The sequence below is a fragment of the Aptenodytes forsteri genome, unplaced genomic scaffold, assembly GCF_000699145.1.
Source record: "Aptenodytes forsteri isolate BGI_AS27 unplaced genomic scaffold, ASM69914v1 Scaffold80, whole genome shotgun sequence".
Classification (NCBI taxonomy): domain Eukaryota; kingdom Metazoa; phylum Chordata; class Aves; order Sphenisciformes; family Spheniscidae; genus Aptenodytes; species Aptenodytes forsteri.
In genome coordinates this window covers 840,704-856,835 of record NW_008795026.1, presented here as the reverse complement: position 1 = coordinate 856,835, position 16,132 = coordinate 840,704, and the positions used below count along the sequence as shown (strand labels likewise).

The window sequence follows — 16,132 nt, the reverse complement described above, 5'->3', positions numbered from 1 at the left end:
AATGATAGTGATTGTGCCTTAGGTAGAACTACACCCTTAATGTAAAGGATGCTATCATGTTTGGACAGAGTCAGTTCAGTCAAAAAGTGTAAAGTTTACTTAGGCTCCTTTTATAGCCAATGCAAAAAAAAAGAAGCTTTTGGAACACAAATGTTCTGTCCTATTTAGACAAAAACTTTAGGGTAGGATAAATCATACCCTTAATCCATGGCTACAGTGGACCAGAACGGAAGTCCAGGCTGAGCATCTCAGATGCAGACGTGTGCCATGCAAATAATCCATAAGTAGATGATTCTCCTCCACTCCCGGTCTCTTCTGGTTATGGCAGCACAAGTGGAAGAATCATCCTGTTGTTCCTCATCACCTGCCAACTGCTCACCACTGCTTGGCTCATAAGAGTTATTGTCCCTTCAGAATGGCTAGCTAGTCTGCTTGTGCAATCAATCCCTAAACTTTGGGTTGGCAACGCCCTAGTGTTTCCAAGACTAGAAAATCTGATGTTAAATATTGGAAATTTAGAATGGATTCTTTGGAAACCATTACCTGGCAAAGTGAATCCACTGGAAAAGAGAGCTGCATGGGAGGAAAAAAAGATTGAAAACCTGTGTCTGGAAGGGCTGCCTTGATCTCTTTGGGGTATGGTGAGAAGAGGATGATAGAGGGCACAGAGCTCCTCGATGCAGAAAAGGTACAAGCAAGGCTGAAGAACAGGATTGGTGTCTACTGTAGTCACGCAAGAGACAAGGAGAGAAACTATCAATGCAGGAACTGTTAAAAAAGCAGGGTAAGGGAGGACACTTTTTAAAGCTTTCCATAGCTTGGTTGTGTGTACTGCTTTCATCTATCAATAAAAAAGCTGAAGCCAAAGGACTCGGCCCAAGCCATCTGCAAATGTTACCTCTTTTCTGGAAAATCTTAACCCAGCATGAGTACATTATCAGCTGCTCCCAGACAGTGAGCGTACTATATTAGCAGTCCCAAACCAACTGTGTGCTCAGCTGAGCTATCTGCAAGGAGAAATTAGAAATAACTGGGGGACAGAGACATTTCACAGCAGAAGAACACTTACAGCAAATACCCATCAATCACGTATCCCTGCAACCACCCTGCGTTCCCTCCCCATCATGCCACAGCAGGGAGGTAACCACAAGCAGAAGAGAATCTGGAAAGTTTCCATCTACTTCTCCTGACTGTTTATATGTCTGCTGAAGACGTGGTTTGTGTAAAGCCCAAAACATGAAGCACAACACAAGGGAGCTTGTGCCCTTCCTGGCCTCCAGACATCGAGTCAAACAGGTTACATCCTGGTCAGCCTGCCTGGCTGCTGCGGATGCCGCTCGGCCAGTGCCACAGCTGAAGGCTCCCCACTGACATGGACATACAGCAGCGTTCCCTGGAGCCGGTGAAATTACTCCTGTCTGAACTAGTTTCAGAGAGACGTTGAGAACTTTCTTTTTAATCCTCCTTTCAATTTTCATCACTGGATACTGCCCTTGTGCTCTTCCCTTGCTAATTCTCAGCCCAGTGCCCTCTGTTTCACCAATGGCATTAGCAGGCAGGTATGAGTCAGACCCGCAGGATGCAGGAGGCCAGTTTTGACAGCCATGATGTTTTCAAGCAACCAACATGTATCTTTTGGGTGTCTCTTTTGATTTGGATTTCTCCCTTCATGGCTCTCAAGGAGCTTGCTGTTACACTTGCAAGTTCATCTCCTCATGCAGAAGGATGAGGAACACCTCTCAAAGGAAAACAAAGCTGTGATTCACAGATGTGCCTGTAACCAGACTTAGAGAGACTGCAAGTACCCAGGTCCAAAATAGTGACCCACAAAACCTTGCTGAGTGGGTGCAGAGCCTCACCTGTGCCTCTGCCTGACCCAAAAGCTCCCCCATGCCCCAGAAGTTAGTTTTCTCCTTCAAGTGGCCCCTGCACAAAAGGGTCTCCACCTCCCTCCAGCAGGACCTGGGCTGGCCTGACCACCCTCCACGAGGTACCCTCAGACACACCCAATTTCAGCCCTACGTGCACGTGGAGAGGTGATGGCCATTTGCGTGAGAACCATTCCTGCAGGAAGCAGTAGGGAGAGGGACACAAATTTGATCTCCCCATCACCCTAAAAGCTGTAACCCCAGAGCTTTCAGGCTTCAGGACTGCATCCGAGTTACACTTGTGCACTGTAAGTCATTGGGCAGCCAAAAATACAAGTGTTTAGGAGCCAGAAGGACAAGCCTGACAAGGTGCCTAATGATTAGAGCACTTGTCCGAGAGATGAGCCGTGGCCACTGGCCTCTCCATCTCTTCTCCAGTCACTGCTCCTAAGGTGGAATGTCCAGACTGGGCTGGAAGCATGGACAGTAAAACACTGTGGTAATCCGAAAGAATACAGGGAAAGGAGGAACAGAGGCAGACAGCAATCACCGTTTGCGTTCCTCCTGTCTGACAAGCAGCCCTTTGAGAGAAGATATTTTTTCAAGAGTCTTACAGAAAAGAGAGAGAACAGGGAACTGAATCCACATCTCCTGCAAACCACTGGGCATGTGAAGGACAAGGACCAAAAGGCGCTTCTCCTTCCTTGTGCCTTTGCTGATAAACAGGGAGAGGAGGGTCAATGTATAGAGACCTGGAGGCACTGCCAAAACAGCTGGCCTTGACTTACTCATGAGGGGAGGGGGGCAGTTTTTTCACTCTGGGGGAAATACTCCTCAGATCCTTCCCTTTCCTTATCCTACCTCCCTGTCATTAGCAAGTGATCTCTGCAATGTGGCATTCAGTCACGCTGAATTACTCCATCCCACTCTAATTGTCTCAATAAGTCACTTCTGTTTACTGTCGGGAAATGCAGATGAGAAATGTACTCAGCTGTTAATAGCTTTCACCATATTTGCACACAACACTGCATGTCTGCAGAGAGATCACACCTTCACCAGCTGCAGCTCAGCCAGGCTGGCTTAGCATCTTGCCAAGGACAGATGAAAGCTGCTACCTGACCCCAGGACCGCCCTGCCAGCCAGGATGGCTGCAGCGAGACTACGTGGATTGCACAACACACAGAGCACGTGGGGCAAACTGGCACTGCGTGCTGCTTCTCTCTTTTGTTTTACCCCAGAAAAAGCGGTTTAGCTGATTTCAGTTTCACCATAGGTGGCTGATGCTAATGGCCAAACGCAGTTGGGATCAGGACCTTTGTAATCAGCAGGAGCTGGAGCACTGTCAGCTCCCTGGACCGGGAACACCAAAGGCTATCCATCACCCTCATCGCTAAGGGATGCTTCAACATAATGATTCAAGGGTGGGTTTAGCATGAGCCCCACTGTGCTGTGCCGCCTTAGTCCTGACCGCGTTGCTCTCTCATCTCCCTGTTGTGAATTACTGCAGGTCCCAGCTGCTGATTCCTCATGTGTTCTCTTCTCCTCTCCCCCTCCGCCGGGAACACCAAAGGCTATCCATCACCCTCATCGCTAAGGGATGCTTCAACATAATGATTCAAGGGTGGGTTTAGCATGAGCCCCACTGTGCTGTGCCGCCTTAGTCCTGACCGCGTTGCTCTCTCATCTCCCTGTTGTGAATTACTGCAGGTCCCAGCTGCTGATTCCTCATGTGTTCTCTTCTCCTCTCCCCCTCCGGACTTGGTCCCAGCTGCTGATTCCTCATGTGTTCTCCTCTCCCCCTCCACTGACTTGCTCAGCACGTTGTTTTAACTTGAGATCTGCTGCACAGCAGCAGCAGCAGTCTGCCCTCATTGCTGGTGTGTGTCACCAGCTGACAACCAGTGATATAATGCATATGTAATTTTACAGGTTGTTTGGAAATACCTTTTAATATAAGATCTTTACCCAATCTTTCCATCTACCCGTCACAGCTTGGGGCATTGATGTAAATAGAGTGATCTCTATTTACATTCCCTCCACACATCACAACCAGGGCCCTGCAAACTATTTCTGTAACTAGTTCCTACTTCTCCTGCCATTACAGTGCCGTTAAATTTGGATCTAAGGCTCTCAACACTTCCGTCTTTGCATTTAACATATGCCATGGAGAATAAGGTCAATGTCTGTCAGCACACCGCCTGTGATGAAAACTGTCCCAGCAATGCATGCGGTGGCCTGATTCAAAATTAAATCAAAAAAACAGGCAGCTCTACATTTGAAATGACTTGTTTCATGGGTTGAGTGATTTTGATAAAAACTAATGAGACCCACAGACAGACGGTTTTGTTTTCACAGCTGACGAACGCCTTGCATAACACATTCACATCAGCAAATATTTTTCCAGGGACAAATACATGTCTGACCGTGAAGCAATGATTCCTAAAGAAACTGCCTAACCAGCTCCAGAAGGAAGGTGTCAGTGCAGCCAACTGCCTGCTGTGTGCATACAGGTTGCTGAGATTTTCTGTTGACTTTAGGCACTTATCAGGAACAATTTAAAGTTTTCACTTCTTGACTTGAGCAAGCCCAGAGCAATATCATGTCCTTTCTGTTCTTCTGCAAGCAAGTTCAGGGCATTAATTCAATGGAGACAATCATTCATTCTTCCACAAAAATGGTATGGTATGTTCATCGCATGGCATTTTAAGGGTGTCCCTAAATTTCACAGGAACTCAAAAATGAAAGAAAAAGTTTTCTGCTGAACACTGGTGGTAGGCTATAAACATAAATCTTTTGTACTATGTTTAAACCATGCAAAAATATCCTATAATTGGGCTGGAAATCAGAGGAACTGGAACAAATTCTGTGCTTTTTTAATAGTGAGGATAATTAATGATTAGATCAAAATATCGATTTCATTACTTTAAATAATAATACAATCATCACTTGCAACATTCAGTTGTGCAACTGAATTTAGCTCACCTCTGTAAATTGCTCCCAGAACTGATTCTTTTAACCAAAATACAGAAAAAAAACCCAACAATAGTAGATTTTAAGTAAAACTTTTGGCCAGAAATAGAAATATTGCAGCCAAAACTCCTAAACTTCTTTCTTGACTACACTGCTCATGACTCAACGACGCACCCCCAGTGAGTCATCCTTGGTGCAGCGTGTGAAGCTCACTCATGGCTGTCATGGGAAACGTCATCTCCCTGAGCCTCCAGCAGAGAAAGGGTGCAGGAGGCAGCAAAGCACCAGCTTCTCCGGGGCTCCACTGTAGCACCCCTAAATCTAAACAACTCATTCAGTCTTTTCCTTCTGGCTTTGAATATTCTGTTTCTCCACCAAACGCTCAAAAGGGTGTTTCACTGGAAAGTTTTCAACCATCCCTACAAATCCCCAAGTTCAGAGAGTTTTTAAAGGGATTGAGTCTGGCTTAAGCGAGCTCACGCTGGGGATTTCAGCTGGTTTAAGAAAAGACTTTCAAAAATCGATTTCACTGAAAGCAGCACATGCCTTTTTGCTCTTTTTTTCACGTAGATGAGGCCTGATATTTGACCACAACTAAACAAGACACTGTTACTGACAGGCTGCTGCTCTTTGAACACAAGCCCCTCTGCCTCCTTTGGCTCCCCTCCCTCCCACCACAATGATGCTCAGGAGTGAACTGGCTCTGACTGAACTGGCTGTTCACCAGCCCCCTTGCACAAACCTTTTCTTTGCCCCAAAACTGTTAATCCTGCCACTTGAACCCTGTTGTCTCGGCCCCAGGGAGAAAGCTGTCCCATGTGTAAAAGCTTCATGGGCCAAAGAAGCATCCACCCTGACTGTGGCTCTACACAACATTTAAGATAACAGAGCAGCAGTGTGTTTATGGGCCCAGTATGCAGCTCAGACACAGGCTATGGTGAAAAATGGATTTTTAAAGGTGCTTTTGTGCAGCCCTTCATGCCCAGCACTCCTATGTTTCTGTGAGAGCCAACCAGAGAGTAAGCACAGGGCATAACATGTTTGTTGAAAAACTGACCACTTAAGATGCTTCAAGGGCTTTTGGAAAAAAAACTGTTCCCTTGGGCCTGAATGGAACATACTGAAAAATAATGGATTATGGATAATAAGGAAAAGATGGATTATGTTCTACCTGTGCAGAAACCATATTGGAATGGCAGCCTATCCCCCAAAAAGCCCAGTGGGTAATACAGCTATCAAGACAGCATCCAATCTGAATTTCCAGTTGTTTAAAATAAAGATAACAGTGGAAGGTACTGGTTGTACCCCGTGTATCCGATCCAGGCAACATCTATGCCTGTGACAACCCTGATATGTTGGGTTTTTTGAACTTTAAGCATCTGAGATTCTTCTGTCTAACCTTGGCAGTCCCCAGTTTTATCTACTAGGCAGCACCACACAATGGTTTACAAATAGCTTTTCTCCATGATTATAAGAACAGTAACAGGAAGAACAGGAAACTGTCCAAACAAAAACATAACCCTTACCCTACCCAGACTTTGCTCCTCTGAGGTGCCTCCATCTGCTTGCTCTCAGCAATGGTGCAGATAAGATTAGACCTGCTGCTAAAACCTCCCACTTTCCATTCTGCTCATTTTTTTTCCTTCTTAAAAAAGGCAGCTTATCTGCAGTTCTAGAAAGGCTTTGTACTGGAGGGCAAAGTTACTGTCTGTTAACAAGGAAGGGTGACCTTCTGGAGAGACTCACCTTGAAGTCCCTGATTCTGAGTATCAAATCATGACCCTGCACTCTTCCTCTGCTTTTTGACCACCTACACATATGGAACCAAATGAGAAGGCAGCCATAGTGATAGAGCCCGCCAGAGAAAACAACAGTAACCAGGGGTAATCCTCTCTATACCTAAACACAAAGCAGCCTGGTGAAGTTAAAAGCTCAAGAAAGAAACTCAAACCCAGTGATCACTCTGAAAACTTGGGAATGGAAGGTCTCGGACAGCCAACAGAGGAGAAAGGCATGGGAAAATGGATGTCCTTGGGGTTATGGCTTGGGACTGGGCAGGCATCAATACAGTCAGTACTCATCTCTCTCGCTGACTTCCAGGTTCAGGTGCGTCCAGAGCACCTGTTGAAAGCAGCCCCAAGGTAGCCCTCCAACCCTCCCGAAATCTTGTGTCACAACTGCAGGCATAGCTTCACATCCTCCCAGGAGCATGTGTGACACAGCCTGCCCCGGCACGCTTGGTAGGTCAACCTGGCACCAGGCATGCTCCCACAGCCAGCCGGGTGTACGGGTGTAAAGCCAGCCTGGATGGAGCCCTGCCAGAGCTTGCTTTTTCAGAGCAGCAAGGACAAGCTCTGCCTCAACTGCTTTGTCTCCCTTCCTGCTATCCCGATGACAAAAAAAGGAATCTTTCTCTGGGGAAAGGAGTGTGTGCATGGAGGCGTTATCCATCTTCACTTTGCACTGAGGATACTCCCAGGGCACAGCAAGTTCTCCCACCTGCAGTAGCACTGCCTCTATCTCCAGCAGTGTGGCAATGTTGGTTGTGCCCAGTCAGATCCTGAGTGCTGTAAATCCACACCCACGCGGACACACTCCCAGCCTGTGCCCAACACCCAGCCCAAAGGATCTGATCTCGCTGCAGGGCTCTTATTGCAGCTCAGTATATAAAAAAGTTACAGTTGCACCAGCTCTCCGTGCCACTGCCCCAGCAATGGAAGCAATGGGTTTTCCAAGCAGATCTCAAGGTCCCTGGAACCACAGCACAAGGACTCCCTCCCATTTACTTCAGAGGACCAGGTGGGGTCAGGACTGTTACTGGAGTTGCTCTCAGCCCCCCAATTTGGAAACTGCTGGCTCAGAGCACAGGAGAGCAAGCTCTGAAAGTCATTCTTCTCAACTCACGCCCTTGTTCATTTTATAGCAAGACATTATCTGGGACTTTGCTTTTATACGGGACAGAGCTCAGCAGAGCAGGCATTCCCAGGGACCAAATGTTCGCTAAGGCCTCTGCATTTGTTGTTGTTATCATGGGTTATTGCATTGGTACCTAAACAGCCCAGCTGAGCTCAGGAGCCTGCCGTGCTGGGCATGCAAACACACAGTAAGGGACAGCCTCTAATCCAAAGCCTTTTATAGCTAGATGGAGGAGGAGAAAGGAAATATGTGGGGAAGGATGCCCAAAGAGATTAAATAAGGTGCCCAAGGTCATGTGAGAAGAGTGTGGCCGTCAGAGTTACAAATCAAACCTGTTTTGCCCTGCTACCTTACTCCTCTTATCACTCCTTGTGGGAGGGGGGTAATTTGGAAGACCCACCCTTCATTTGGTTAATTGTTATTGTTACCAAAAAAATTGTGTAAATAACACAGGCAGCGTGTTCTACATTTCAACATGCCATAAAATATATTCCACATTATTTACTTACCTTCTGGCTTTACAAGACTGATGATTAGTGACAGAGAAATATGTCAGAAAAATACCAAATGAGAATAAATAACAGATATAAACAGATATAAACAGATACACGCTCTGCCTGATCCCATTTTGACTGCACAATTGGGCTCCTGGTCCCAGTTATGGCCCCAAGCTGGGTGGTGCTGGCACAATGGTTTTCCCTGTGTCCATACAATGGTGAATGTCGTATTTGGAGTTTTTACAATGGGGCAGATTCTGAGTTTCCAAGATAAGGATGAAAACAGGCTTTCCTTCCCAGAGAGCTCTCCTGCCATCTCTGTGGTTCCCTTGTGAGGCTTAAATGCCAGCTTTCCCAGGGGCTGCAGGCAGAAAAGAGGTGTCCTGGCAGAGCTCAGACCAACAGCCCAAGCGCGCCATACCACACCGCAGATGCTCAAGCAATGTCTCACACCAAGCATTGGGGCTCGGGCACCTGAGTAAGCTGCATACTTGCTTTGGGGAGGAAACAAGCCAGGCAGGGCTGCTGAGCCCAGCGCGGCCCACCCCACGACAATTTTAAGTGGTAGCTCATGAGCTTGGGAAATGTGGCTATTCCTGGCTCGGCAGATTCCTCCCAGCTGTCTCCAGAGCTGACAGCATCACTCAGTTTCTGTGTTACAGGAGGTGTGAAGGATGGTCTCATTGCTCCAAGCCCTACCTCCACACCGCAAGCATGATGGTCCTGGTTCACCCCAAGCACCTCTGCCCACAGTGTCCCACACCTGTGATGAAGCAAACTTTACTTACAGATCTGTGACTCTGGAGACCTCAGCATCTTCTTCGATTCCTGCCATATGGTTTTGCAGTCCTCCTGGAGCTTATAAAACCGCTCCTTTCTCCAAGAGCCTGACTTCACTTTTAGCAGCTGGCTGCCTTTGAGGAGGAACTTCAGATCCTTGTCATCTTTCAGGCCTGCAGAGAAAACAGTAGTGGTAATGTTGTAAGAGTCAACTCAAGAAATGATGCACACAGGGTCTTCCCTTCCACAGGACAGTAATCACAGACATAGACAGACCACTGCAGCGCAGCCAGGTCTGGGGAGGACAGCAGAGCAGAGACCCAGAAATCTGCCATGCCACACTTTATGCTCACAAAAGAGGCTGGAGCCTTATAGATTTCTTCGATTGAGTCCAAAGACTTTTGTACTATAATTCTCAGGTGGTTCACAAACATAAAATATCTTCTTCCCAGCAAATATAGTCTAATGTTAGGATGCAAAAACAACAACAAAACCAACAACGTAACAGTAAAAGCAGAGGAAAGGAATTTGTATAACTTGTAATTGGAGTGCTGTCAGGAACTTTCAAGTGATTTCAAATCTATTCTGTGACAAATTTCCTTTGTGGAAACAGGAATACACAAAGATATCTCCCTTCCTTCTCTGGCAAGCAGTCCCCTCCTACCCACATGGGAATTTTGAAGATCAGTGTCATGAAGCTTAGGACATACACAGATAAGTTTGGTGACAGGCAGCATCACATCAATAAGGTAGCAATAATGTAGCAACCATGTTCTCCTCATTGCCCAGCTAGTATCCAAGAGGACCTTTATCTTTCTTATCCTACTAGGCCACCACAATGCCAAGTAATAATAACAACCCGACCTTCTGGTTCCAGGAACTTCAGATTTCATATCGTAGGCTAGATTCAGGAAGGCACTTAGACATCTAGAGAGGCAACAGGCATCTACTGAGACTGAAAACACAGATTTGGCATTCTACACGGTTTTGAATGTCTCAGCAATATATGACTTCCACTTACCTAAATACCTTGGAGAATCTGTCCCTCAAACCAACCATTAATTACAGATCTAGAGCATGTGGGCTGGGGAGGGTGAGAGCATGAAACACGAGAAACACATCCTGGGCTTTCTGTAATAGGCACCTTGCATCTCTCTGACATTGCATGAGAGGCTGGTTCAAAGCTGGTGAAACAGCATTTAACTCTGTAGTACTGGCCAAGCACATCCCAACTCAGTGGGATTTTTGCTAACCTTATCTTGACGATGCAGATAACCACTTGGCCACTTGCAGCCACCTGACACTCACATCATGGGAAATTTCCCAATGCTATGTAAACATAATGCGGGGTCTCACAAAGCAGAAATCCAAGTTAACTGATTTATGCAATAACATTTATATTGCAGTGTGGCATTCCCCTGTGACATTGCGTTTGCTCTTCTCTGGAAGACACACCTGCCTTGAATTGTTTTTTAAACAGGTCAAGGCAATAAACTACCAAGCATCACTTCAGGCCTGCTTGAAAAACAAAACCCAGCATGAGATCCAAGTGGCCAAAACCTCAGACTCCTGACAATTCATGCAGGAAACTGAAGTGCCAGGTGCTGCAGACCACCAAGGTGGGTCATGGTGGCAGCAGCAAAAAGCAGCACCATGTGTTTGTAGCTGGGATACGTTGGCCTAAAGAGAGCATTTTAGGTTGCCAAAGAAAACTTGAGATCTCCATCAGAGATAAATATTAGGGGTGTCCAGTGTCCACTCAATGAGCTGCCTACACCACTTTACTGCTTTTGCAGATGCCAAGGAGCATGCCCGGAGCTGGGCCTGGCTGAGGCATCCAGAGTTGAAAGCGCCCCAGTGGGAGCTTGAGATCCTGAAAAGGTGGCTGTAGCCTCCCTCTTTCCTCTACATTCAATTAGCTATCTCATTAATTAAGTGTCTTCCCATGCTGCAGCATCCCCTGGGCCTCTCAGCTCATGTCTGGTCTGGAGGTTCCCAAGAGGAGAATTTGAATGCTTTGTCCTCTGGAAACCTCAGAAAGAAACTCACGGAGAGAAGAAAAAAGCCATCTCCTGCAAAGCACGGCAGGGTGAAAGATTGACCGCAGCTATAGGATCTGGGACACCCTCCTGGGTTTGCTGAGGTTCAAGCATACCCAGGGGTTGGCAAGAGGCCAGACCATCCAGAGGAAGGACAGACACCACAGATCCAGAGGAAGGATAGACACCACAGGTCCTTGGTCTCCTGAGTTGTGATGTTGAGGCTTCCTCTCTGAGGCAAAGGTCTTCCAAGCGCAGAGAAGATACCACAGACTTCGGCCTCACTAATATCGCTGTGGTACCCCTCAAGGTTCCTGGAGAGGAAACAAACATCTTCCTTCTCTCTATTCACCCACAACACTTCTGTTCTGGCTCCCAGCCTCATTCTCTCTCTTTCTTCAGATTCCAACCATGCAAGGCACCATTACGGGACTAGGAGGAGGACATGCCATCCTTGGGTGACATGGGGAGGAAAACAGGAAAACCATCAATTCCTTTGGGTGCCTATGTGCATAAGCATGTAATGAGAAATCCCTGTTAACTGTGGCATGTTTTGTTACACAGACACTGTATGCAGCATGCGTAAACTGTCATGCTACCTGGACATGCCGAAGAGCTGCACCAATGTAATGCAGGCAAATCTGGATGGGCACATGCAGCGGTCAAGGGCAGATTCCTCTCCTCCAGGCTTGATCCACACGTCAGACACAAGCTGGAGCTCAGAGCCCTTCATCCTGCTCACTGGCACAGCCCAGTCAGTGCATTAGCGTGGGTCAAAACTCCCCTTCCTCTTCAGAGGATCTAACTATGGGTTGGGAGCAGCCCTCCCACTCATGCTTGGCCACTGTGCCTGAGGACCAGGCCAGGTTAAATGACTCAGCAAAGGAGGCCACTGCACTTCACAAGAGCAGGAGGGAAAGGTGAAGAGGGACGGTGCGTGGTGAAAGCATGGCAAAGATCAAAGATGGCAGGGAGCATGAGTCAGAGGGCAGTGAGAGATGCCAGGAAAGGGATGGGGACAAGCTTGCCCTTAGGAGATGGCGGGTTTTGCCAGGAAAGGGCGAGAGGGCTAATCATGGGTGTCTAACAGCTCCGTCATTCCTTTGATGTGGGAGGCCTTTCAGATAGAAAGCAGTCACCCAGAGCTGACCTCTGCCGGTGGTGACCCCAAGTACTGACTGAACCACCCAACAGTGGGCCCGGAGGAAGGAGGGGCATCCCCTTAACCGGGTGGGCACAGCCTGTTTCAGGCCTGCTCTGTGTCTGTCTAGCAGCAGTTCAAGCTCAGACAGCTAAACTGGCCAAGAAAGAGGGCCAGTGTTTTGGGCCCTGCCTCCTATGCCCAGGCCAAGCACTGCCACAGACTCTTTAAATGACCTTGGGTGAGTCACTTAGCATCTCTATTCCTATCTGCAAAGCACCAGCATTTTGTTAGGCCAGAGATGGAGCAGAAGACGCTCTGATCTACTGATACAGGAACCACAAATGCACCCCTGATGTGCCAGTGGGACATTACTCTCAGTTGGTCATTTGAACTGCTTTCCAGAAAAAAAACACGTTTTCCCAGCAGAAACTTCATTTCAGGTTTTATGCCTGAACTGGCTCCTGAGGATTTCTGCCTAACAACCCCATGGAGCTGAGGAGGTTTGCAGCCCAGAGCTCCATCTCACAGCAATGGAAACTTGTATGAAAGAAACCAGAGTTACCATACAATTACATCATTTAAAAATTAAAAAACACTGCGCAGCAGGACAAGAATATTGGTTTCCAACTATATAACAACACTGGGCATGAGAAGCACAATCACCACACTGAAATAGATGTCCAAATCCTACCTGAAACATGTGGCAAGACTGTGTCTTGCTTAGCATCCTCTGTGAAATACCAAATACATACTTGGCATGCAAAATTGCAGAGTGCGTTTCAAGGGTCAGGCCCCCCTCCTCGCAAAGTATCAGTCACACACTTTCTAAACAGAATATATTTAGTGTGCAGTAATGTTCAGAGTGAAAATCATGTTTGGCAAAGGTAGGAGCACCTCAAGCACACACAGCACTGCAATAACCATGAAGTTAATATACTGCACTATGAAGCTTTAGACACCAAGACATCAAAAATGTTAACCTTTGTATTATCCATCTCAGGTTTACAGCAAGCAGGAAACACAATAAAACAAACAATAGCTGTCACAGTAGAAGCCTTTGAGTTCACCAAGGAGATAGAATGATGTCTATAGAAGACAATGATAATCCATATTTCTGCATTGCTTACTCGCAAATCTGCTGATCTGATATAAACACGTTAATTACAACTGCTATAAAACAAGCCTCCTCCTGCCTGCTCTCCCTCTCCCACCTGGTTTAAGACGAGACATAACTCAGGTTTGCTGGTTTAAAGGGCAAAAAGCCTTTCTGAGAAAATCCAAAGAACTCAGGTGGGTAAATGGCGATTTTCCATTTCCACCTGCCCGCTGTAGCCACGGAAATCACGGGACTCGCATCCACTTGGGCTGTCTCTCCAGAGATCAGGAACCAGCAATGAGTTCATAGCCAGACACAGAAGTTATGAAACACCCTGGGTTTCCTCTTTCTTTTCATCTGGTGAATGCAGATCTCTGAGTGGTTCCTCGGGCTCTAACAGCAACTGGCAATACACCACTAAGAAGTCCTAAAATCAGGCAGGAAAAGGGCACCGCCTTCCCCAAACACCCTCCACCAGCGACAGCTCAGAAAGCCCAGCAAGAGATTTGGAAACTGACCCTTTGCCAAAGAGGTCCCACTTTCTTTGATGCCTCAAACAAAGCAGTTTACACATCTGGCGGGTGGTTACAGGCAAAGGAAAGGAAAAGAAACCTTGGAAGTTTAAAAATAACCTGGGAGTTGCCTTTAGGGTGGAGCACTGCCTCTGCACTGGGAAAAGAGGCAGAAATGAAGCGGCTGCCAGCGTGTGGAAGTGCCGAGGGTTTGGCCGACTTGTCCCTTACCCAGCCTGATGCCGTTCAACGCGGCCACTCTACGGCTCTGCTCCCGTAGGATGTTTTCCTGGGACACGCTGCGCTTGGGCTGCCTTCGGAAGCACTGCATGATCCAGCGTGGGGCTCAGGGAGAGGCGCCGGGTGTCGGGAAGGACGGGGGGCCACGCCACCCCTGCGGGGATCCCTGCTCATCCAGGAGCCTCCGGTGTGCGCGGTGTCAAACAGGGCTCCAAGGAGGGAGCGGAGGCAGCGGGAGAGGCAGGGAGAGGAAGGCAGGGGAGGGCAGAGTACAGCTGGGGGTGGAACCGTGGGAAGTCTCTCCTCCTGCTTTGCTCACCAGCTTCACACACTGGGTGCAAAATTACACTGAGGCGCCCGCCGGCAGCTGCCCAGGTAGAAGGAACAAGTTTTCCTACAGTCATATGCCAGTGGGTTTTTATGCATCATTTCCAGGGGCTGGAGGAGTCCCAAATATTGTTTGTGGTTCCTAATCAGTGCCTAGGGCTTGTCAGCTTTGCCTGCCCACAAATGCCTGGATCAGAGAGCTTGGCTCCACCCTTTCTCTTCTGTGCAGAGCTGCTCTGAGCCGTTCCCACTGACATGCAGCGAAGAGGAAGCTAAAAACACCTTTTAGCCAGGGCAAACGTAGTCCAAAAGCAGCTCGGAAACTGCCTTTTAATGCTCTTTTTTTTCCACCTAGAGAAGAGCATTTTCCTAAGACTCTGGAGAGTGTCTGCTCTGCCACTGATTTCCCGTATGACTTGGGTGAGTCACTTATCCTGTGTTTCTGCATAGCTCTGGGTTTATTCTTGTAATTGAAATTTATCCTGCAATCTGGTACAAGGATAAACCCCCATCAGTGGTTAAACAAGTCATTGATTACACAGGATCAGAGAATAATTCAGGTTGGAATGGACCTCTGGAGATCTCTAGTTCAACCACCCACTCAAAGTCAGGTCACCTTCAAAGGTAGATCAGGTTGCTCACAGCCTTGTCCAGGTGAGTTTTGGATATATCTTAGGACAGAGACTCCACAGCCAATCTAGATCCCTGTTCAAGAACGTAGATGTTCTTAGTGAAGAATTTGTTTGTTATGACCAGTATAAATTTCCTTTGCTGAAACTCATGACCATTGCCCATTGTCCTGGCAATGGCTGGGACTAAAATCCATCACTCCCCTAGCCATGACCCCTTCTGCGGTGAAATACAGCAGCTATACTTATTAAGCTGTTCCATCCTAGGTGAGTTTACAGACCTTGTTACAGACTAGGGTTTTTTGTCGTTGTCTTTGCTAGCTGCTGCCCTGCCAGGCAAGCTAAGGGTGAAGATACTGCAGGGAGATGGAGTCAAGCTGGGGTGCATGTCCCTTACTGCAGAACCAGCATATGCCTGGGAAGTTTGACAGCGAACCACATGTTACCGTTTCTGCTGGAGACCTAATCGAAGGCTCTCCACCACCAGCCCCCCATCATATTCAACACAGGTTTTAGAAACATATTCTCTATTTCTGGTGTCTGGCGATCCAGCCATATTCCCCTTCTTTCTCCGCATTTTGAAGGAAGCCCTACCAACACTCACAGATAAGCACAGAGGACTGGGTTATTCGACCAGCACAAGGACAGGATCAGAGTCATTAATCACTGCCATATGCCGCATGTAAGAAACTCTCTGGGGACAAGGCAGAGCCATTGCACGCCCTTGAACAGCAGTACAACTAATAACGCCTTATCTACACAGAGCAACTACAAATCACAGACAGCGAAGGAGAATAAAGGCATTTTCTGGATGGGGCATTGCTGAACATGTTAGCCAGGCAGTCAGTAGGTGTTTGAGGAAACACCTCCAGCCTTTTCTGAGCCCCCTGCACGTACAGGGGCTGGATGTCGGAGCCGTAATCTCTGTAGCACTCCCCTGGGAGCTGGGAGCTTTGATTTTGCCCTGGCTAGGAGGTGGGCACCATGATGTAATGGCTAGATGATATTTATTAGCTAGCAGTCTCTGAGTACTTCCCGTATTTCACATTGTACTGGAGAGGATTGATCTAATTAAAGGAGCAGGGAAGAGAGTGGTCTCCTGTACTTGCCTTAG

At 47.5% G+C, this 16,132-nt stretch overlaps 1 protein-coding gene across 1 annotated transcript in view; it reads right to left on the bottom strand.

Annotated features, from left to right (window-relative positions):
• The window catches only part of PLCD1 (phospholipase C delta 1), a 48,438-nt gene extending 34,285 nt beyond the window's left edge, over positions 1-14,153 (bottom strand). Inside the window, exons 1-2 of the mRNA XM_009275929.2 lie at positions 14,054-14,153; positions 9,040-9,204 (exon numbers count right to left, since the gene is read on the bottom strand). Coding sequence (XP_009274204.1) covers positions 9,040-9,204; positions 14,054-14,153 — 265 coding nt within the window. The remainder of the gene's footprint in view (positions 1-9,039; positions 9,205-14,053) is intronic.
• Positions 14,154-16,132: the final 1,979 nt, after the last annotated feature.